This window comes from Callithrix jacchus, chromosome 20 (assembly GCF_049354715.1).
Source record: "Callithrix jacchus isolate 240 chromosome 20, calJac240_pri, whole genome shotgun sequence".
NCBI classification, from domain to species: Eukaryota; Metazoa; Chordata; class Mammalia; order Primates; family Cebidae; genus Callithrix; species Callithrix jacchus.
The window spans coordinates 28,729,431-28,753,597 of record NC_133521.1 but is presented as its reverse complement, the minus strand read 5'-3'; the positions used below and the strand labels follow the sequence as shown (position 1 = coordinate 28,753,597).

General features: G+C 44.2%; 2 protein-coding genes across 38 annotated transcripts in view; both read right to left on the bottom strand.

The window, feature by feature from the left end:
• Positions 1-24,167, bottom strand: part of ZFHX3 (zinc finger homeobox 3) — a 1,555,416-nt gene that overhangs the window by 358,508 nt on the left and 1,172,741 nt on the right. For all 37 annotated transcript variants that reach the window (XM_054248756.2, XM_054248766.2, XM_054248759.2 and 34 more), the window contains one exon: positions 23,879-23,958. The gene's annotated coding sequence lies outside the window, so the exon portion shown is untranslated. The remainder of the gene's footprint in view (positions 1-23,878; positions 23,959-24,167) is intronic.
• LOC103789482 (uncharacterized) lies at positions 3,039-13,369 on the bottom strand. The gene is given in 4 exon segments (XM_008986151.4): positions 3,039-6,903; positions 10,931-11,037; positions 12,724-12,838; positions 13,336-13,369. Coding segments are annotated over 4 exon segments (501 nt in total). The 3' UTR covers positions 3,039-6,658.

The following is a 24,167-nucleotide window of genomic DNA, read 5'->3' as shown; positions in this document are numbered from 1 at the left end:
TGTTGTTGTTAGTGATGTTAGAGACAAGGTCTTGCTCTCTCGCCCAGGCTGCAGTGCGGTGGTGCAATCTTAGCTCATTTCAGCCTCAAACTCCCAGGCTCAAATGATCCCCCTTCAGCCTCCTCAGTAGCTGGGACTATAGGCACAGGCCACTATGCTCCACTGATATATTTTTATTTTTATTTTTTTGTAGAGAGAGGGTCTCACTCTCCTGGGCTCAAGTGATCCTCTCTCCTTGGCCTCTCAAAGTTCTGGGATTACGGGTGTGAGCCACTGTGCCTGGCCAAACCCCATACCCTTCTGTGCCTTTGTTCATATTGTTTTTTTAAAAAATTTTCTACTCTATCCTCTCTACTTTCTTGGTTTTACACCTATTTATCCATTTAGGCCTCCACTCTCCACCATGGCAGTTGCTAGCCATCCATGTCTGTGGATCACTTGAAATGTGGCTTGTGCCAGGGAGGAACTGAATTTTCTACTTTATTCCATTTCAATTAATTTAAATTACAAATTTTAAGTTGAAGCGATATAATATATGTTTCCGTTAAACACAGCTTTATTGCTTGGACAGGACTACATTTTACTTTAACTGTTGAAAATTTGGCATCCAAATTGAGATGTACTGTAAGTATAAAATACGCACTGGCTTTCAAAGACTTCGTACAATAAAAAGAATGCATAATATCTCATTAATAATTTTTATACTGATTGCACAGTGAAATGGTAATATTTTGGATATCTTGGGTTGCACAAAATATATGATTAAGATTATTTTCACCTGTTTGTTTTTACTTTTTAAAATAGGACTACTGGAATATTTAAAGTTACACACATGGCTGGTGCTATATTTCTACTGGGCATCTTTGAGCTAGACCATATCAGACAGCACCTCCTTGAGAATATTTTTCTCAATCACTCAGGCTAGGCACAGGGGTCTTCTAACGTCTTTCATAATATCCTCTTACACAGGACTTATTAGCTTGATGTAAAAGTAATTGGGGTTTTCGCCATTACTTTTCTATTTTTTAGTTTTATCTTTTATTATTATTTTTTTAGATGGAGTCTCACTCTGTTGCCCAGGCTGGAGTGCAGTGGTGTGATCTCAGCTCACCACAATCTCCGCCTACTGGGTTCAAGTGATTCTCCCGCCTCAGCTTCCTGAGTAGCTGGGACTACAGGCATGTACCACCATGCCTGGCTAATTTTTGTATTTTTAGTAGAGATGGGGTTTCACTATGTTGGCCAGACTGGTCTTGAACTCCTGACCTTGTGATCTGCCCACTGCGGCCTACAAAAGTGCTGGGATTACAGGTGTGAGCCACCATGCCTGGCCTTGCCATTACTTTTGAAGACGAAAACCGCAATTAGTTTTGCTAATTCCTAGTCATACTACTTGTGTTCTCTTCATGAATATATTATTCATGAATATTAATTCATATTCTCTTGGTGTGTCTCTCTCCCCACTAAGAGTGTAAGTTTCTCAGGGGCAGGAACCATATTTTATATTTCCAGGGCCTGGCATATGGTAGGTATTCTATCCATACTTGCAAAGTTAATTAATGGATAGCCACATCAAGTTCAAAAGTATCTTTAAATATAATTTCACATACAACTACTTTTTTTTTTTTTTTTTTTAGAACGGAGTCTGTCTACCCAGGCTGGAGTGCAGTGACACAGTCTTGGCTCACTGCAACCTCTGCCTCCCGGGTTCAAGGGATTCTCATGCTTCAGTCTCCTGAGTGGCTGGAACTACAGATATGTGCCACCATGCCCGGCTAATTATTTTTTTTTTTAGTAGAGACAGAGTTTTGTCATATTGGCCAGAGGCTGGTCTCAAACTCCTGACCTCAAGTGATCCACCTGCCTTGGTCTTTCAAAGTGCTGGGATTACAAGTGTGAGCTACCATGCCCGGCCACATACAACTACTTTTAAGATTTGTTTTCTGTCTTGGGGCTTCCTGGAGGTCAAGTCTTCCGGCTGTGTCCCTAGGCCACCATAGGGTGCAATGCCCAAGATGGAGGGGGGGTGGTTCTGGGGGATTCCCTACAGACAAACCTTCCAACCCTTCCTAGCATCCTGTTCCTAGCGGGGCAGCAAATGGGTACAGAGCAGGAGTGAGCAGTCAAGGGTCAGCCCCAGAAGGAGCAGAGGAAAGAAAACATGAAGTGAGGAGAGCAGGAAGCAACACTTCTCCCTCGGCCTTCCATGGCCCTGGGAGCTGAGCACTGCTGCCAAGCAAACAGTGGTGTGGAGGAGGGAGAAGGAGAGGCCAGGCTGGCTGTGGTTGGCCGCTGGGTGGAGTTAAAATTTATAACAAGGGAGAGGCAACTGAAGAAAAGAAAAGATTCTTTTAAAAATTCTGCTGAAGCCTAATTAAAAAAAAATTCCACTCCCTCATGCTACGTTTTAAGAGACTTCCCTTTCAGAATTATTTTCAGTCTGGTGGTAACAGGCAGGAAGTGTCAGATGTTCACCAAGCTATAAAGAGGACACTCCCCACCCTCTAAAACACAGGGCCAGCCCCCACATTGCTTTTCTGACTTGGGTTATGAGGATACAGGATATGAAGTTGTCAAGGCATAGATCTTTCTGGAAAAAAGTGTCTCATGTGGTAGATTAAAAAAAAATGGCTGCAGTATTTTGCAGCTCCTCCCACCAAGAGGTGGAGTCCATTTCACCGGCCCCCAAATCTGGGTTATACTCATGGGGCGTCAGAAAACCCAATGCAAGGAGAAACTTGGCAAGCGCTTACACAGGGGGCTTACCGTCTTCTGCTATTTTGGAATCCAGCCATTATGTGAAGAAGTCTAGACTTGATTACCAGATCTTGGAGATACATAGCCTGGTCACCCTTGTGGATCCTTCCCAGCTTTCAGGAACATAAGCAACACCATCCAGTACCACCAGGCCTCAGCCAGTCCTTACCTGACCATAGCCACATTCACAAGTTCAGGTGAACTCAGCAGAAGAACTTCCCAGCTAAGCCCAACCCAAACTGCCAGCCCCCAGGGTGGTGAGCTAATTATTGATTATGGTTTTAAGCCTCTAAGTTTTGGATATTTAAAAATATGTTGCCATGGTCTCAACATTTATGTCTCCTGGAAATAATAAGTTGAAACCTAATCCCCAATTTAGGGATATTCAGAGGTAGGGCCTTTGGGAGGTGACTGGATTATGAGGGGAGAGTCCTCCTGAATGGGACTCATGCCCTTATAGAAGAGGCCTGGGGGAGCTTGCTTGTTTCTTCTATACTAAGAAGACACAGTGAGAAGATGCCATTTCTGAGGAATGGGACCTCACGAGATATGAAATTTGCCAGTACCTTGATCTTGGACTTCTCAGGCTCCAAAACTGAGAAATATATTTCTATTGTTTATAAGTTACCCAGTCTGTGGTGTTTTGTTATAGCAGCACAGATGGACTAAGACAGATGGCAAAACCAACCAACCAACCAACCAATACAGTCTGAGTCACAGGTGGGAAAATCCATGTAGAAATAATCACCTTACAACCTTGTACAGGAGAGCTATTATAATAGAGCGTGTTGGCCTGTTCAAGCTGCCATAACAAAATACCATAAAATGGGTTGCTTTTAAGTAGCAGAAATATATTTATCCCAGTTCTGGAGGCTCGGAAGTCTAAGATCAAGGCACTGGGGCCGGCAGATCTGGTGTCTGGTGAGGGCCTGCTTTCTGGTTCATAGATGGTGTCTCCTTGCTGTGTCTTCATGTGGTAGAAAGGGCAAGCTAGCTATTTGGGTATCTTTTATAAGATCGCTAATTCCATTCATTCTTGAGAGCTCCACCCCCATGACCTAATCCCTTCCCACCTAGCTCCTGATATCATCACATTTCACATTGAGGGTTAGGTTTCAACATTCAGACCATACCCTAGAAAGGTTCAGAGTGTGGGCTTTGGAGCCAGGCAGATGCAGTCCCACCACTTGGATATAATCCTGGGCACCTTTGGTAACAATGTAACAGTGACAGTACATGCTTTGTAGGGTTATAATGAGAACTGTGTCAGCCAGGGTGACACTCCGTATTAGGATAACTTGAGAAGAGCTTATATAGGACTACTGCGTCTACAGAGAAGTGCTCAGGGTTCAGGGAAACACAGAAGAGAGTGTAGTGCCCTGGGACTGTGATACCACCCAGGTGTGAAGCATGGACAGGGCCTGGTAACCAGAAGCTGGGGAGGGTCAAGAGGGCCGCTTAACAGGACATATAACCTTGTGTTGAGAAATGAGTCTGTTCTGCAGTGATGTGGTTGGAACAGGGGCTGGGAGAATACAAACTCTGATCTAACTTCTTCCTCTTGACCATTTCTGCCAGTGATCCTTATGGGCCAAATCCCATCGGAAGCCACTGGGCTTCAAATCAGCCTCTTGCGGCAAAAAGCAATGTGGGGAAGGTGGGAGAGTAATCTGGGGCAAATGGAAGGTATTCAGTCCATGGATTTAAAAGCAGTAATGCATAGGAAAGCACTGGGCGTGTAACTAGCACCCAGTCACTGTTTACTGCAATATTATTATAGTAGCAGAAGAAACCGGGAGCTGTAGGAAATGAATATATTTATTTATTTTTGCCAGGGTGACCTGCAGAATATTCACGGATGAGGTCTGCTTTGAGTTGTGGCTTGGAGAGATGAACAAAATCATAGAGCAAACATTGACATGGCACCTACTATGTGCAGGTACCATTCTGGATGCCGTACATACATTAATTTGTTGAATCCTCATATCCACTTTATGGGGTAGGTACTGTGATGGTTAATCCTGTCAACTCAATTGGACTGAAAGATACAAAGTATCCATCCTGGCTGTGTCTGTGAGAGTGTTGCAGAAGGAGATTAACACTTGAGTCATTTGGGCTGGGAAAGGCAGAGCTACCCTTAATCTGGGTGGGCACCATCTAATCAACTGTCAGCATGGCTAGAATATAAGCTGGCAGAAAAATGTGAAAAGAGAGAATGGCCTAGCCTCCAAGCCTACATCTTTCTCCTGTGCTGGATGATTCCTGCCCTCGAACATCAGACTCCAAGTTCTTCAGTTTTGGAACTCGGACTGGCTCCCCTCGCTCCTCAGCCTGCAGATGGCCTATTGTGGGATCTTGTGATCATGTGAGTTAACACTTAATAAATTCCCCTTTATCTATATATTCCATTAGTTCTGTCCCTCTACAGAACCCTAATACAGTACTATTATTACCCCACTTCACAGATGAGAAATTGAGGCAGAGAGAAGTTACATAACTTTGTGAAGGTCACACAGTTGTAAGTAGTCGAACCAGGATTTGAACCAGTTTCAAAGAGGGTGTGGGAGACGGCATTTGTTTCTTAGGCATGGTGTTGAAAAATACACATAGAGGAGGCAGCGAGTCATCCAGATGGACCGGTGTGGGGTTTGTGCTAGAGAATGGGGAAAGATAAAGAGAGAAAGGACCAGAAAGATGGGTAAAGGAATTTATCCTCCATTCTGGGAGGCTCTGGGAAGCCACTGAGGACTTCAGAGAAGAGAAAGGCAATCACAGTGGGCACCAGAAATTTATCTGTATGCAGGGCAAAACTAACCAAGCAGAGAGCAACTGGAAGCCAGGCAATCATCAAGAAGATACTACAGAGTTCCAAGCACTAGGTGATGAGGGCTTGAATGAGAGTGACAGCAGCCTAGATACAAGGAAGAGACAATGGAATCGCGCTGTCAGGGAAGCTCAACAGGACTCAGGGACTGAAGTACTGGATGTGCCAAGGGAGGGCTGAAGAAAGAGTAACAGACGGGAGATTTGGGAGCCAGGTGATAGGTGAATGATAGTATCAGATGAACCATTCAGCCACACGTAGTATACACATTGGAAAAGAAGTGTACATCAGCCAGTCTTGTGTGTGTTCTTTGGTTACAGTGCAAATGTTAATAAGTCATACCATTCCCACACACCACAATCAGTTGTGAAATAGCAATCTATTTTGCAATATCCACTCCTGGTAAATTTCACTTGTGAGCCTGGAACAAGGATGGGGGTGGATTCAAGGACTGCCCCCTGAGGTGGTGAGAGGACCAGGGTTGCAGGACATTGTGAGATTCGTTCTGGGGCAGCTGGAAGGATGCTTGGTTGCCCAGCGACAATGCTGCCTCTGCAGCAGCCTTGGTTTCCTGCAGTCCCGGACGCATCTCATTAAAAGGAAAGAGGGATGGATGGCCGACACATTTTCTCAAGTGGCATTTTCAATGTCCCAAGTCCTGGTATCTTGTTTATAAGTGGCACTTACAAAATACAAGGGAAAGAAAAAAAAAGGGGGAGAGGAAGAAAGGTCTCCTAGGATCTCAAGCATGCAATGCGTGGATCTTGACTCTCCGATTTCAGCTTGTCTAAGAGACGGGGTGCAGAGCCTCCTTGAAATCCACCTGAAATGAATTAGCCTGAAGTAAAAGTAGGTGTTTATCTCAAGTCATTGCCTCAAATAGCTGACTACCTGTTGGAAGAAGGGTCTGATCGATGCAAACCAGAGCAGTCGTGCGTGAGCTGTTACACAGCGGTTAGTATCGATCGGAGCTAAAGGCTGCCGATAGGAATGTGGAGGAAACTGACAGGCAGAGAAGAAGGAAGAAGGAAACAGCCTTTGCTGGTGGCAGCCGTACAGAGGAAAGCCGATAAAAAGTCAATTCCACTTAACTGAATGGCTGCTAACTAAATATTTTTGGGGCCGGAGCCTTCCCAGGTAGCAGCTGAAGCATCTCTGTTCTGGAACTGAGACATCAAGCGAGAGCTGGGCATCCGCAGGCGCCATCACTGGGCCCTGGTGATGGATGCGGGAAGAGGGACGCCCCTGGATACAGACATGGGAGGTTTTGGACTCAGCCAAGCTGACTGAGGCACTTGAGGACCGCCACTGACCACGGAGCACTGCTGACAGGCAAGAAAGGAACAGGGTGCAGGCTGGGCATTATGGAACAGTTGCTGAATAATTAGTTCATTTAAAACCCCAATGCTTTTTCCTGCACTTCAGTGAGGGCTGTTGAAACTAACAGAGAAAGTTGGGCAATGGCAGATCCTATCACAGGGATCAGCAGAACGGTGCCATAGAGTGTAGTTAAGAGAATGGCTGGTGACTTATTTTCCTGAACTTTTATGTATTCAGAATGATTGTAATTCTTTTTCTTGAATTGGATGTGAACACGTAACTTGTTTGGCCAATGAAATGTGAATAGAAGTGGCCAATGAAATGTGAATAGAAGCATTTACTGACTGGTGTACAACCTTCCTGTTCTTTGCTTGCCACTGTGATCCTGGGTACTAGTGTTAATATGGATAAGAATGAAACTGTCTGGAATGTTAAGCAAATGGATGGATAGTTTTCCAAAAATGAAACGGATTTTGTGTGAATCAGGAATAAACTTCTATTGTATCACATCACTTAATCTTTGGGCTTGTTTGTTACCTAGCATAACCGAACCTTTTCTGACTAAAACAAGGGGGCTGGGTTTTAGAATCCTGTTTCTACCAGTTGTTAGTGTTTGGGTGATTTCGCCTATTTCTTAATCCATTCAAATCTTGTTTTCTTTATATAAAGCACATGAAAACAGCAACAACAATACAAATTACCATGTGTTGAATGCTTACAGGTGCAGGCATGGCAAAAGTGATGCATACATTAACTTGAGTAATTCTCAAAGCAACCATGTGAAGAATCTATTCTTATTTTCATTTTACAATCATGAAACCTAGTGCTCAGAGAGGTTGAAAGAATTCCCCATGGTCACACCCCTTATAAATGACAGGCAGGAATTCAAACCCAGGCAGACCAACTCCAGAGCACTTTTTCTTAACCATTTTCCTATGCTGGCTCTCAGCCTGGGGACTTAATAAATAACACCTAGTATAAGCCCAGGAATAAATTCACTGACTGACTCATACTTAAACACTCTATATGGGAGAAGAAGGAAAAAAACGTCGCATTATTTTTTTATCTTTTACCATTTCCTTATTCTCCTACAAGCCTCTGTAGGGTTTGATCCTGTCTGAAATATCCTTCTCCACTTGTTCCCGAAATCCTGGTTATTTCTAAAACTCCAGATCAATTCCCCAATCATTTTCGATACAAACAAGGGAATTCTTTAGCACTGGAAGGGACCATCAGAAAATACCTTTCCAAGGAGTTTCTCATCTATATAACAGGATAACACTAACCTTGTGGGGCTGTTATTTTTCATTTTTCCAGAACATTACTTACTAGGTCCTAGACACCATGCCACATATATATATATATCTTCATAACAAACCTAGCAAGCTGCCCATCTCTTATCAATAGAACCCAAAAAAGATTCCCTGGGAGAAAGGGGTATTTCACTGACCAAGTGCCTATCTACTTTGTGCTAAGTCTCTCCTTAAACCTTCCCCACACTTCCAAAGGGGATACCACTGACCCCAGATGACCAGGGGAGAAACTGAGCCTCAAAGAGTTGAAGTGGGCCAGGCGCGGAGGTAATTCTAGCACTTTGGGAGGCTGAGGCGGGTGGATCACTTCAGGTTGGGAGTTCAAGACCTGCCTGGCCAACATGGTGAAATACCATGTCTCCTAAAAATACAAAAATTAGCCAGGCATGGTAGCCGGTGCCTGTAATCCCAGCTACTCGGGAGGCTGAGGCATGAAAATTGCTTGAACCTGGGAGGAGGAGGTTGCAGAGAGCCGAGATCACACCACTGCACTCCAGCCTGGGTGCCAGACTCTGTCACCAAAAAAAAAAAAAAAAAAAGAAAAAAGAAAAAGGAAAAAAGAGTTGAAGTGATATCTAGTGTCAGTCTCTACCTCCTCTGAGCCTGTATGAGACCATTTCATAATTTTAAGGAGTCAGAGCCTTCTAAGTACCTTAATTAGAAGATCATCTTTGCCCTCTGCTTGTCAAATGCTGGTTACTTGAGAAATGCATTCAGTTTACTGATATATCAATGTATTGACGTGTACAGTGTGTGCACGTGTGTATGGGTGTGTGCATGCAGATGTGCGTGTGTGCATGTGGTGTGTGTGTGTGTGGACGTGTGTGTGCCCACTCATCAACGTCTGTGCTCAGGCTCCTTTCAACTGATATTTTGGGTATGGGCTAAGAAGAGTGTGCTCAGGCTATTTTAAGTTTCTGTACTTAATGCTCAGCAATTTGAATAAACTTTGTTCCTTTAGGTAGTCAACATAATATTTTAAATGTGGTTTTAATTAACTATCCTCCTCGTGTTTAAGGCAAAATCAGGAAAAGAGGGAAAGCATCTAACCTGAGAGCACTGCCAGTGATTCCACTCTTTGTGACAATGAAGGGCAGAATTCCAGAATGCTCTCCCAAAATTGTTTCTTAGGGCATGGACCTCTAACGCTTAAATCATTTCAAATTTCACTGGGTTCTGTTATACCAGCACAGGTTGTAAACATTTATTTCTGGGCTTTCCCAGAAATGTGTCTTATGGAAGGGATTAGCTGTTTGCGCGTGTAAAGTTCCGAAGGTGAGCTCCCCTAACCTAACCCACATAATTAAAGTGGAAAATTTTTGGTGAAGGAAAAAAAACACATCAGGGAAAATACCATGTTTGGAAACAGAGCTGCACTCCTACAGTTTCAAGAGATGGCTCGGCGTTCCTGGGCACTTAATTACATCCCATCTTGCTGTGTGTTCCAATTCTTTCATCCTTTCCGTCTTTCCAGATGATCCCAGGATCCCTGGCACCACACATTCTTCTCTGAGAGGGTCTACAATATCTAGATGTGCCTTGAGACGGTAGGCAACACGAGGACAAGGAGAGTGACATCGGTGTGGAGCTAGCAATTGGGTTTACACTATCATTTTAAAACAGATTTCATTAACTTTTCAAGTGTGGAGTATGTAGAAAAGCAAACAACAAAGAACAAAACAAGCATTTTTTTTTTTTAGGTGGCGTCTCGCTCCATTGCCCAGGCAGGAATGCAGTGGTGCGATATCAGCTCACTGCAATCTCTGCTGTATGGGTTCAAGTGATTCTCCTGCCACAGCCTCCTAAGTAGCTAGGATTACTAGGTATACACCACCACACCTGGCTAATTTTTTGTATTTTTAGTAGATATGGGGTTTCATCATGTTGGCCAGGCTGGTCTCGAATTCCTGACCTCAGGTAATCCACCTGCCTCTGCCTCTCAAAGTGCTGGGATGACAGGCGTGAGCCACTGCAACTGGCCCCAAACAATAGGTTTATAGTAATAAATCCTGTTGGCATAAAGCAAACCTCATTTGTGGAGCCAGGTTGGGAAACTCAGATATAGAAAAATATAGAATGAAGATGAAAAATCCTGTTATCCTTACCCTAGCCTGGTCCATTTTTTTTACAAAAACTATTAATATTATCATTTTCTTGTCCTTCCTTTCCTCAATTTAAAAAAAGAGCACACTCACAGCATAATGGTAGCAGCACCAGGAAAGCCCTGTTTCCTGCATCTAGTCTATGCTGTCTGCTATAACGCTTGATGTTTGAACACTGCGGATTCAGAACTCTCCATGTCAGTAGAGTACACTTAAATTATTGATTTGATTCAAAGATATTATTTATTTATATTTTTACTTATTTATTTTTTAAGACAGAGTCTCGCTCTGTTGCACAGGCTGGAGTGCAGTGACACCATCTCAGCTCACTGAAACCTCTGCCTCCACGGTTCAAGTGATTCTCCTGCCTCAGCCTCCTGAGTAGCTGGGACTACAGGTGTGCACCACCATGTCCAGCTGATTTTTGTATTATTAATAGAGACAGTGTTTTGTCATGTCGGCCAGGCTGGTCTTGATCACCTCACTTCAAGTGATCTGCCTGCCTTGGCCTCCCAAAGTGCTGGGATTACAGGCATGAGCCGCCATGCTGGGCCCAGATATTCTTATTTAAAAATGCAGATGGCAAGGGGCACTATTAGGCATTTGTCACCCACCCCACCACAACTGCAGCTTTGTGTCTTAGCTGGGGGTGCTGGTTTTAGAGTTAGACACCCTCAGCTCCAATTCAGGTTCTGTTCCTTGCTGGCTCTCATTAACTTCTCTGTGGCCTCAGTTTCTCTATCTGTAAAGTGGGAGTAATAATAGGATTTGCTTTCTAGTGTGGACCTGAGAATTCAGTGGAAGAATACATGAAAATACCGTGAGAACAAGTCAGTGTACAGCGTTTTAGCTACTGTGCCTGTTATATATAATGAATGCCTAAGTATAAATCATTTTAAAAAACAACTGCCCTTTCGAAGTGCTTAATAAACACGATTCATGGTCCAGAATGCTTTATGTACATAACTCATACAAGCTTTCACTCAACCCTAAGGAAGTAGTTTCTAGTAAAAAAATCCATTTCACAGAGGAGGAAACTCAAAAGCAAAATGTAACTTGCCCAGGGTCATGCAGCCAGGTCAAGCTGCGCTTTGATTCTTCCTACTGGGCCAGCTACGACAAGGTATTTTTAAGAGGGGAACACAGAGAGACTTCAGGACCCAGAGATGCTGGTCAAAGTGTGAGCTGACGCAGTGAGCATCACAGGGTGGGAGGGGTGTCCAGAGGAGAAAGCAAAGCATCAAAGGAGCTTTGCCCATTACCTGGCTTTGCCTCGGGCCAGTAGAAGCTCTGATTTCCTTTGTGGTCTCCAATGCTGCCTGCAGCAGGGTGTTACCAAAAGCCACAGGATCCGAGTCCTAAAACTAGGTACTGTATTCTAGTTCTACCACACATTCTATGATCTTGGCAACTCTCATCCCTTTCCCAGAAAGTTTCCTTTTCTGGGAAATGGGGATCAGAAATCTTGGCTCATCTACCTCATGGAGCTGAGGTGAGGCTCAAATGTTTGAGGATTGTAACTGCTCAGTTAACTAGAAAGTACTGCACAGAGATGCTAGATGCTATCACTGGCTTGATGCATCCCTGTGACACAAGAGGGATGCGGGCTCAGAGCAGTGGCTCACACCTGGAATCCCAGTGCTTTAGGAGGCCAACGTGGTAGGAGGACTGCTTGAGGACAGAAGTTCAAGACCAGCCTGGGCAGCATAGTAAAACTCCATCTCTACAGAAACTTTAAAAATGAGCCCCATGTGGTAGGCCACAACTGTAGCCCCAGCTACTTGGGAGGCTGAGGTGGGAGGATCACTTGAGCCCAGGAGTATGAGGCTACAGTGAGCTAGGACTGCATCACTGTACTCTAGCCAGGGTGACAGAGCAAGACTCTGTCTCAAAAAAATAAAAAAAGAGCGGGGGGATGCACTTAGTCCTTTAAAACTTTGATTTAGGCTGGTTGCGGTGGCTCACGCCCATAATCCCAGCACTTTGGGAGGCTGAGGTGGGTGAATCCCAAGGTCAGGAGATCAAGACCAACCTGGCTAACACAGTGAAACCCCATCTCTACCAAAAATACAAAAAACTTAGCCAGACATGGTGGCACACACCTGTAATCCCAACTACTTGGGAAGCTGAGGCAGGAGAATCACTTGAACCCGGGAGGTGGAGGTTGCAGTGAGCTGAGATTGCAACACTGTACTCCAGCCTCGGTGACAGAGCGAGACTCCATCTCAAGAAACAAAACAAAACAAAACAAAACTTTGATTTAGAGAGGACCCAAACTTGTGCCTCCCTCGGGAAAATTTTATGGTGCCAGAGATCCTGGTATTGTCTGGCATCAAATCAAGAAGAGGGAAAGAGACTAGGGGCCTGGGGGATGAAGGTATTATGATAGCAGCTTTTAGGAACACACCGTAATGAGCTCTCTCTTATCTGTACTTGCACTCCTAGCAATTTGGGGCCAGCTGGGGACTGGATGATGTCCTCTGTGATGCACTGGAATTTGTCCTGCTTTGTGGTCTGGTCTGCTATAGGACCACATATCACACAGAGACACAAAGCAATTGACAGCATCCCGGCCATTCCTTACGGATCCAATATCCTGTGTCTAGGCTGTATTTCAGGCCAACTTCTAGTGAAGTGGATCAATGCCTGAAGCACATAATGTAACATGAGTCTTCAAGAGTTTGATTAATTGTGTCACAGTCACAGCCTCAGTTCAGGTTCAACCTTTTAAAAGTTTTATTATTGTATAAAGTGATCAATCAGGAGGAGAGGGAAGACAGATGCTCGACGTGGGCCATCTTTCCCTCGCCCCTTTGTCAGCAAGTGTTCTTCTGCTGGTCAGTGTGGCCGGATCGTGATGGAGAAATTCATGAAGATGCATGGCGGAGCAAGCTACCACCAAAGAGGACCACCAAAGAGTGCTCTGAGTGGAAAGCCAGCTGCTCCAGGGCTGACCAACCCTGGCTACACATGGGAGGCCCCTGGAGTGTTTTAAGAAGTTCAGAGCCCTGTATCTCACCCTCAGAAGTTCTGATGCTTTTGATGTAGGGCATGGTCAAAGGACGTCCTGGGGATTCTAATGCGTGCCTGAGTGTTATGGGTAGAATTATGTTCATAACTCCCAGGATCCCAAAATGTGACTGTTTGGAGATAAGACCTTTAAAAAGGTAATTAAGGACTGGGTGTGGTGGCTCACACCTGTAATCCCAGCATTCTGGGAGGCTGAGGCAGGTGGATCATCTGAGATCAGGAGTTGGAGACCAACCTGAGAAATATGGTGAAACCCCATCTCCACTAAAAATACAAAAATCAGCCGGGCGTGGTGGCGGGCACCTGTAATCTCAGCTATTCGTGAGGCAGAGGCAGGAGAATCGCTTGAGACTCTGTCTCAAAAAACAAACAAACAAAAGAGGTAATTAGGGTAAACTGAGGGCATATGGGTGGACCCTAATCCAATAAAACTAGTGTCTTTTTTTTTTTTTTGAGATACAGCTTCCCTCTTGCTGCCCAGGCTGGAGCGCAGTGGTGCAATGTCTGCTCACTACAACCTCCACCTCCCAGGTTCAAGTGATTCTCTTGCCTCAGCCTCTCAAGTAGCTGGGATCACAGGCATGCACCACCACGCCTGGCTAATTTTGTATTTTTAGTAGAGACAGGGTTTCATCATATTGGTCAGGCTGGTCTCAAACTCCTGACCTCAGGTGATTCATCCTCCTCAGCCTCCCAAAGAGCTGGGATTAACAGGTGTGAGCCACTGCACCCAGCCAGACTAGTGTCCTTTTAAGAAGAGGAGATTTGGACACAGACACGCAGAGAAAGACAACGTGAACGCTGTGGAGGAAGATGGCCATCTACGAGTGAAAGTGAGAGGCTTCAGAAGAAACCAGTCCTGCCAGCACCTTGATCTTGCACTTCTGGCCTACAGAATTTCGAGAAAGTAAATTTCTGTCATTTAAGCCACCTAGTATTTTGGGGGTTCCTGTCTACCAACTTCTGTTTTCTCCATCCCCAGAATCCTCTCTTAGGTCATGTCCTGTTACATCTGGCTCTCACAGTAATCCCCAAGAAGGTATTAGCTGAACTTAAGGTTCTAGCTCTCCCACAAGTACCTACATTTTAATATGAGATTCTTTTTTTGAGTTGGAGTCTTGCTCTGTCACCCAGGCTGGAGTGCACTAGTACGATCTCAGCTTACTGTAACCTCCGCCTCCCCGGTTTAAGCAATTCTCTGCCTCAGCCTCCCGAGTAGCTGGGATTACAGGCCTGTGCCACCAAGTCAGGCTAATTTGTGTATTTTGTTTTTTAGTAGAGATGGGGTTTCACCACCTTGGCCAGGCTGATCTCGAATTCCTGATCTCAGGTGATCCGCCCACCTTGGCCTCCCTAAATGCTGGGATTACAGGCATGAGCCACTGAGCCCGGCCTTAATACAGGATTCCTAAAGGTAGATTACCTGGAGTAATCTAGGTAGCTGAGGTGCATCTGGACTGATGACGTTCCAGTCATCACTGCTGTAGAGTGGGAGCCAACACTTAAGTGCCAAATCCTGTTCCAAGCACTCTCTCTCCATCTTTCTGTAGTATCTACGCCTACATCTATGTCTAATCTTCAATTGTTGAACCCTCCCAATAGCCCTATGAGGTAGGTGTGCTTAAAAGAGGAAGCTGAGGCACAAAAAGGTTCAGTAATATATCTAAGGTCTTACAGATAGTAAATGGCAGAGCTGCGATTTGAACCCACGAAGTCTGCCTTCAGGCACCATGCTTTTGACCACTCACCTCTCAAATGACCTCAGCGGCCCCTTCCAGGGTCAGAACAGACCTTGAGGACTAGATTTGTTTTTCTAACAATAGCTGTTAGGGATCTTCCCTGTTATATTTAAGTGAAATGCCAGGACTGTTCGATGGATAGTATCTTGAATCAATAAGCATATCCTCAAATAACCAATAAATTGTATTATAGCTTATCTGAGAAATCTTGCAAAACAACTTTCCACTTTCTATGAACACTTTCTATGCATCTCTCCATCTCAGAAGGCTAAGAGATCACAAACTCTTGTGTAGCTCAGTACACATGGAGTTCATTCACCAGCGCAATATGTACAAACAGAATCAGAAAGAACAGATGGAGTAGACTAAATGTTATTTGAGGTTCCAGGACATTGGATAGAAGGGAAGAGAAAAATGATTTCATTCATAGATGGGAGTTAGTACAAAGTCCTGAGGGGACTGTCCCTTATCCAAGGACAGAGAATGGAAGAACTCTTCCATGTAAATGATCCATTTCAAGCTTCAGACTCTGCTGTCAGTTTTAGCTTCCAGTTGCTCACTTCTCTCTCTTAGAGGCTGCAAACTTACGACCCATGAACTGCACGTTGTATGTGGATGTCTTTTAACATACCAAATAAGGCACTATTCTATGTGCGGATGTTTGAGTTAAATTGATTGCCAACATGCAACATTTGAGATATTTCAGGTTAAAAAAATAGTTCCAGCTTCTCTTAATTGAAAGCTTTGGTTACACTGGGCTTGGGAAACTTCAGCTGGAGTTGAGTAGCAGCTGCCTTTTAGGCTGGGCATGGCTTCCACAGCCCCTACCTCCTCCTACTGCCTTATACTAGGCTCACTTGATTTATATCTGTTCTTTGCTTGAGCCATGGTGCCACGTGAGTTTGCCACCTTGGGTATTAATGAGCTCCTTTCCTTTCCTTTTTCTTTTCCTTCTTTTATTCTTATGTCTTCCATAGTAAGGAAGGAGATCTCTGGGACTCCATTTTTGTCACTCTGAGGACATCATTCTTCTACCTTGTTTTTGAAATTTGGGGTGACCCAAACTTGACAGTACAGTTCTTTGATTCCTAAAGAGAGTCATTCTAAACAATCTATTAGGTTGGTGCAAAAGTAATTGCAGTTTTTGCCATTAGTAATGGCCAGTGGGCGCAGTGGTTCATGCCTGTAATGCCAACACTTTGGAAGGCCGAGGCAGGCAGATCACTTGAGGTCAGGAGTTTGAGACCAGACTGGCCAACATGGTGAAACCCAGTCTCTACTAAAAATACAAAAATTAGCTGGGCATGGTGGTGCATGCCTGTAGTTCCAGCTACTTGGGAGACTGAGGTGGGAGGATCACATGAACCCGGGAGGCAGAGGTTGCAGTAAGCCGAGACTGCACCACTGCCCTACAGGCTGGGTGACAGAGGGAGACTCCGTCTCAAAAAAAAAAAAAAAAAAAAGTAATGGTCAAATAAGACAATTCTGGGGGTGGAGGGAAGAGATGCTTTCCACTGGAGATCCTGACTATATTTATCTGATGGCTTCTACAGTACTCGTTGATTTGCATATTGTGTAGCCAGCAGGTCTTGGAGCAGCATAAGCCTCTTGCCCACTAGATAATTCTGTTGCTTAACAAACCATAACAGCTTTGATTACATGGAAAATGCTAGCAGTAAATGATTTGAAAATGATTTTACTGTTTTCTGTTATGGAAACTCACATGTAGGGATATTATAGAACTGTCTTGAAATTTCTTTTGCCTTCTAAATGTAAAATCACTAGACTTTGATATTTCAGCAATTCTACATTTTAAAATATCAGAGCTGATGAGATCAATACTGCTTCGTAAGTACCTACACTGCAGAGAGCTAGCCAGTGCTGTCTGGATAAAGTAGACAGTGGGTAGGCGTTTGTAAGCCTCTCATCTACCCCTTTCTTTTCTGCACCAGAATTGTTGCTATACTGACTTCTCATTGACTAAAACTTTACATCAAAGCTCAGGAACTGTAAACCCACTGCAGCTGGGAGTATGGAATGTAGATGTTGAGATACACACTTCAGCTCCTGGACGCAGTAATAAAATCGCCCTCAGAGTTCTCATGCCAGCGTTCAGCTAGCTGCAACTTTCTCCTGCTTGCCTTCTAAGGAGATTAAGAACGAACATTTTATTTTGTTTCCGTTTTAGTTTATTTGAAGGTTTTATGATGTCTTGGTTGAGTGGCTCGTGGGACTTGCAAATAAACATGCTGCTTTTAAAAATGGCAAGTTGTTTTTATTTATTTCTTTTAGGTGCCCAGTGACCTCTGGGTATACTGGGTAGCTTTAAATTATAATTAAAATAATAACCGTGGTCCTAAAACAATAATAGATGTTGAATGATAAAAACACCAAATTAGGATGTTCGGGAAATCTGTATGAAGGAAGCCAGACAAAGCATGGAATTAAAAACAATTATCCTTGTGGCAGTATGACCAAAGGGAACTTATCTCAAACAGCAGCCTTGTTATAGTGTTTCTGTTTGGTTTTGCCTTCCTATAAGGCTACTCGAAATTTTTTTTTGTACTTGCTAGATTTAGGGTGTTGGGGGTGGGGAGTATCCAGTTCTTTAGTTGACCTTGTTATGACTTTACAGACAGAAGGAAATAATGAAACCTGCTTGTTATCGGAGAAAATCCCTGTATTCTAATGATTTCTTGACAATTTCTCAAGTCCATGGGCACAATCAGTAGAAGCCGACATTGTGTTTCACTGGATGCCAAATCCTCAGAGTGCTTCTGAGTCCCTCTAAGACATACATCTGCATTCCTCCATCTGTCATCTTAGCTCATCTTCCTCTCCCAACTGTTCTTAAATTAAATGACTACATCTAATGGGAGATTTTCTCGTGAAAGCTTATGAGAATTTGTCTGAAGACAAATTAAAACATCGCAATGTAATCACCCAACTCCACTCACTGCTTGGCTGGCCCCAGTGCCTACTTTTACCCAAAGGAGTTAATCAACATTTGGGCCCTGTAGAGAGAAAAGCAACCAGGAAGAAAACTCATTCAAGAGGAGATGGAATCCACCCGCTGATGGCCAGAGGGATCAGGGATGAAGACTGGCTCTGCCAGTTTCAGAGAGAACTGTGAGATGTGCCAGGGCTCCGAAGGCCAGGGCAAGAAAAGTAGGAGGCAGAGAGTGAAAGAAAACAAATGTCTAGTTCTAGAGTATCATGGCATGGCTGGGTGTAGTGGCTCATGCCTGTAATCCTAGCACTTTGGGAGGCTGAGGCAGGCGGATTATGAGGTCAAGAGATTGAGACCATCCTGGCCAACATGGTGAAACCCTGTCTCTACTAAAAATATAAAAATTAGCTGGGCATGGTAGCATGTATTTGTAGTCCCAGCTACTCAGGGGGCTGAGGTAGAAGAATCACTTGAACCTGGGAGGAGGAGGCTGCAGTGAGCATGATCAGGCCACTGCACTCCAGCCTGGCAACACAGTGAGACTCCATCTCAAAAAAAAAAGAATATCATGGCATGATGGCATGATGGCATGATGCTTAACCCCAGGGATATGAAAGATCCCCTTCTCTTACCCTTCAATCCCCACCAATGAATGAATGTGAATGAATGTGGTTGCAGTTGTTATAGGTCACGAGGGTTGATGGGACTATTCAGCATGGCTGGTCATTGCTCCCAACCTGTTTTTTCTTTTTTTTTTTTTTTTTTTTTTTTCTGATAGGGTCTCACTCTCGCCCAGGCTGGAGTACAGTGGCCTGATCATGCTCACTGCTGCCTGGACTCCCTGGACTTACACGATCCTCTCACCTCAGCCTCCCAAGTAGTTGGGACCAAAGGTGCATACCACTATGCCTGGCTAATTTTTAAAAACTTTTTTGTAGAGACAGAGTCTCACTATGTTGCCCAGGCTGGTCTCAAACTCCTAGGCTCAGGCAATCCTCCTGCCTCGACCTCCCAAAGTGCTGGGATTACAGGTGTGAGCTACTGTGCCCAGCCTGGTCATTGCCCTTTTATTCTCTTACTACACCATGTGAATTCTTTTCAACATTTGGTTGAAGGGGACAGCACTTCCAGCAATTCCTCCTTATAGGAATTTATCCTAATGAGACAACAAGACAGATTTACCAAGAACAAAGATGTCTATCACATCGTTGTTTACAACATCACTGCTCATTAATAGGGAGTTAGCTAAATCAACAGTGGTATGTCCAACACTGGAATTCAATGCCGTCATTGCAAATAAATTCTGGAAAATCATCAAAAATTATTGAAAATCTATAACCCACTGACATGGTATATTGCTGCAGACAGCATGTATATTATGATGCCACGGATGTGAAATAAAACAGACGTATTATGTGTATGCATAGGTGACATCTGATAGGATGAAGTCTGGGTTAAGTGTGTTTACTTCTGGGTGGTGGAGTTTTTGGTTATTTTAATTTTTATGCTTTGATAAATTGCTTGAATTTCTTAAGACATTGTACATTATCTTTTAATTAGAAAAATAAAGCTTAAAGCTAGGTCTATATTTGAGAAAAAAACAAAACAAAACAGCCTTGGTTAATGGTATGTGAGTCATTGTGCCCTTCTCCTCAAGTCTCCAAACCCAAAAATTTCCCAAGGCATGGAATCCTGGGAAAGAGCTTTGGCTGGGTCATGATGGGAACAGGGAGTTGGCAGCCCTGGTGAGGCTCCAACTTCTATTTCCAGGCTACGACAGTCTAATTTGATAATCATTTCCATTGAAACTTTATGCTCCCTACTAAACATTCAGAGAGCTTCCTTGGATCAATGCTTTCAGTTCACCCTTGTATCATCTTTGTGAGGCAGAGGTGGGTAGGGAATATGAAGACAAGCCTCCTAACCTCAGGACCAGAGGCATCAGTAGCTACGGGGTTTGAGGAAGACCATGGTACTGCTGAGGCTAGCATACTGGTTCTCAATTTCTCTGCCCAGTGCTTCTCTCACGAATTCCCAGTGCTTCACTTTCAGAAGTGAGATGGAGCCAGCCACGGCGGCTCACACCTGTAACCTCAGCACTTTGGGAGGCCACGGTGGGAGAATGGCTTGAGGCCAGGAGCTTGAGACCAGCTTCAGTAACATAGTGAGACCCTATATCAACAAATAATTAAAAAATAAGCTGGGCATGATGGCACATGCCTATATTCCCAGCTACCTGGGAGGCTGAGGTGGGAGGATTGCTTAAGTTTGAGGCTGCAGTAAGCTATGATTGTGTAACTACACTCCATCCTGGGAGAGAGACTGAAACCCTGTCTCAAAAAAAAGGTTTAAAATAAAATAACCTTTTTAATAACTCAGGAAATGAAACTGAAACCATCTGTGTCTTTTTGCATAGGGATGTTCAAGAGTTGGATTATAACTGGCTGTGATCAAATGCTCATTAAGAGGAATATTTTTGAACCTCCGATGGCCATCACTGGTCCCGATTCATCCTGATCTGCTGAAAGGGTGATCTCAGGGAAGCCTGAGGTTGGGCTAAGGGTTTCCATTCTACTATTAACTGTGGCAAACAAAGGCAAGGGTTAACCTGACTAGGTCTTAACCTTTTCATACCTAAAATGAATGGGGAGGCTGGGCGTGGTGGCTCATACTTGTAATCCCAGCACTTTGGGAGGCCTTGATGGATGGATCACTTGAGGTCAGTTTAAGACCAGCCTGGCCAAAATGGTGAAACCCCATTACTACTAAAAATATAAAAGGTAGCCAGACATGGTGGCATGTGCCTATAATCCCAGCTACTCCGGAGGCTGAGGCATGAGAGTCAATTGAACCCAAGAGGCAGAGGTTGAACCCGAGAGGCAGTGAGCTGAGATTGTGCCACTGCACTCCAGCCTGGGTAACAAAGTGAGACTCTGTCCCTAAAACAAACAACAACAAAAAAACACGAATGGGGAGAGAAATCTTGACCTTACACTTCCCAAGTCATCATTTAGAGGATCAAGTGATAGAAGAGCTAAGAAGCTCCCATTGAAGTCAAGCTCTCTTTGACTTCTCCCTAGCCTTCTCAAGAGCAGCTGGTCACTCCACTCTGTAGCATATTCTTGTAATATGCTGCCACTTACACTCTACATCTTGAGGTTTCTGCCTCCCCAGAGGGGCTGTGAAATAAAGTCAAGAATATTTCTGATTCAATATAATACCACACCTCTGCCCTAATACCGTAGTTTTCAATAGATGTTTGCTGACTGGGTGAATGGTTCAGAAATTCAAAGTTCTCCACCAGTAGAAATGCATTAGAGATGGTAACAGTGAAACTCACGGAACTGCCTCACTCTGAAATAGACAATGTATTACCCATTTAAAAAAGCTCACACACTTTCTGAGATTTTTAGAGCGCGTGGAATGACAAAAGTAATTGCTGACATTTGACTGATCGCTTTGTGCCAAGGGCTGTGCTAATCTCTTTAATTAATTTTTTTGTGTCAGAGACAGGGTCTCGCTCTGTCACCCAGGCTGGAGCGCGGTGGCTCCGTCATAGCTCATTATAGCCTCGAACTCCTGGGCTCAAGGGATACTCCCATCTCAGCCTCCTGAGTAGCAGGGACTACAGTTGTGCTCCACTGCGTCAGGCTAATTTATAAATTTTTGGTAGAGACAGGGTCTTGCTATGTTACCCAGGCTAGTGTCAAACTCCTGGGCTCAAGTGATCCTCCTGCCTCTGCCTCCCAAAGTGTTGGGATTATAGGCATAAGGCATCACATCATGCTCAGCTGAATAAAATTTCTCATTTAATCGTACCACCCTCCCTTGGAGGTAGGTGCCATAATCTCACTCCAGTTTTTCAGATTCTGACATGAGGCTCAGGAGGTAGTCTGCCCATGTAGAGAAAGAATAGGTTTGGAAGCCACTTTCCAGCATGTAGGCTTGATCTCTTTCCTGACTCTGTGTCTGGAGCAGATTTACAACAAACAGAAGGGTGGTTTAGGACCTGTTTATTTTCCTTCTAACTCAGGATTTATATTGAGTTGGCTTCTTGCAGATGCTCTTTCAACCAGCCTGTGTTGGGCAGGTAACACTGAACAAGGCCAGGATGAAGGCTCAGACGGGCGGCCCGTCATCACCCTTCCTTCTGACAGTATCATCCACCTTCAGAGCATTAACTCAAGCATGGTCCCTCCTTTGTTCCTTAAATGTCCCCATTTTCTTGTACTTCCCTCTCGGTTTCCTCTTAACCAGCTGAGTGACAGAAACTCAATGCTGACCACTTCATTAGCCGATGACCTTGTTCCTCTGGCCTTCTGCCCTGCCTGCTCTCCTGGGCAGGTTGCCTTACGTCATAAGTCGTTGTTAAAGGTCAGGACCTCTGAGCCATCAGCAATGGGCATGTTGTTTTAATATATACCCAGAGAAATCAGGACTGTCGGATCACATTAGGTCCTATTTACTGACTGCACACCAATACCCACCGTAGAGAAGAACTGTTACCTTTGAAATACAATCATGGCTAGTTACCAGTGAGTACAGAGGGGGGATTATATTCCATTAGTGAGGCCCTTGCAATCTGTTTCTCCTCTCAGTGGCAGGGCTACCCTTCTTCCTGTACAGAGAAAATCCTTACAAACAATAATCACTTAAAGGAGTGAGGCTAAGAGATACATTGTGTTTTTAAACCAGATGTGTTAATGAGTGCGTGAGGGGTAATGTGAGATGTGGTAAGTCAATGCCACAGGCGCGGGCGGGAATTGGCACGGCACTCCAGCTACCAGTTGGTATGATCATAAAATGATAAAGTTAACAGCTACTATTCATTGAGTGATTATAGGCACGAGATTAAGCATTTTATATGCACTAGCCTGTCTGACAGTCATAATATCCTTATAGGTCAGATACTACTATGTCCATTTCATGGATGGAGAAACTGATGTCCAGAAAGGCCCAGCGAATGGCCGATATTCACAAAGCAATTAGATGATGGGGGTGGAACAGACTCCAAAGCTGCTTCTAATCCCCAGGCTGCTGTGATTCTGCCAGGATACGATTTGGTCTCTTCTTTGGGGTAGGGTTTTAGGTGGTGTTTAAGGAGAACCATATTGCTATTTCCCTTCTAGGGAGGGGACTCAAATATCTCACTTGACCCAAAAGACTTTTTTTTTTTTTTTTTTTTAAACTGAGTCTGGGAATAAGCCAACCTTGTTTGTCCCCTTTCTTCTTTGGGATCAGTTTGAGCGCATTCTCACATCCCGTGGGAGTCTGGTTGGACGGATCCCTTGATGGAGGTTAGAAATAGCTCTCATAGCCTATTTTTAAGGAGAGCATGACGTTAGAAAATGAGGCAGGAAGGACCCGGAGAAGAGAAGGGAACTCACCAGGCTGGAGAATAAGGTTAACTTCTAACGAAAGCTTCACCAAGAAATGCTCAGAGAAGAGAAGTGGGAACATTGACAAAGATGACATTGGCAGAGACATAGTAGGGTGGGTGAAATTGCTTTTTTTCCCCCTTCACCCGGACAGCATATTTCTGTCATATTCATTGTGTTTTGCCCACAGAAAGCTCAGCCAGGGAAGGTAAATGCTATTGTCTTGCAGCAAACCCACTTTGCTAACTAGAGAAATACGACCTGGAAAATGCAGACAGAAATGCCTGCTTGTCTCTTTCTTGAAAGCTCAGGCTCACTGCGGAGGTGTCTAGTAACACTACAATTTCCTTTGAACTGTTTGGTTTTGTTCAGCATCCTCGTCTGGCTGGTTAGTCTTTTTGGACTACGTTAACCCACCTGGTATAACATTTTCTTTCATTGAGAAACGAGAAAGCTGGAACTCACCTCTCTAACTCCGGCAAAGCTGGACATCATCCAGTGGGGCTAGGCTTGACTTCCGGGGGCTGTAACTTATATCTTCTGAGCTGGAGAAGAAAAGAAAGGACAAAAACATTGTTGGGGAGACGTTTGACAAATCTTTATAGTCCGAGTGGTTAATGAACGAGATGATTCTCCCATTGCTTTTTACTTATTTTCCTTGGATGAAATTTGTTTCTAGGGTGAGGGCTTATTCAAGTCATCCCCTCATCAGCCAGTATCATAAGCAAGTGACACAGTTACCTGTATTCACTTA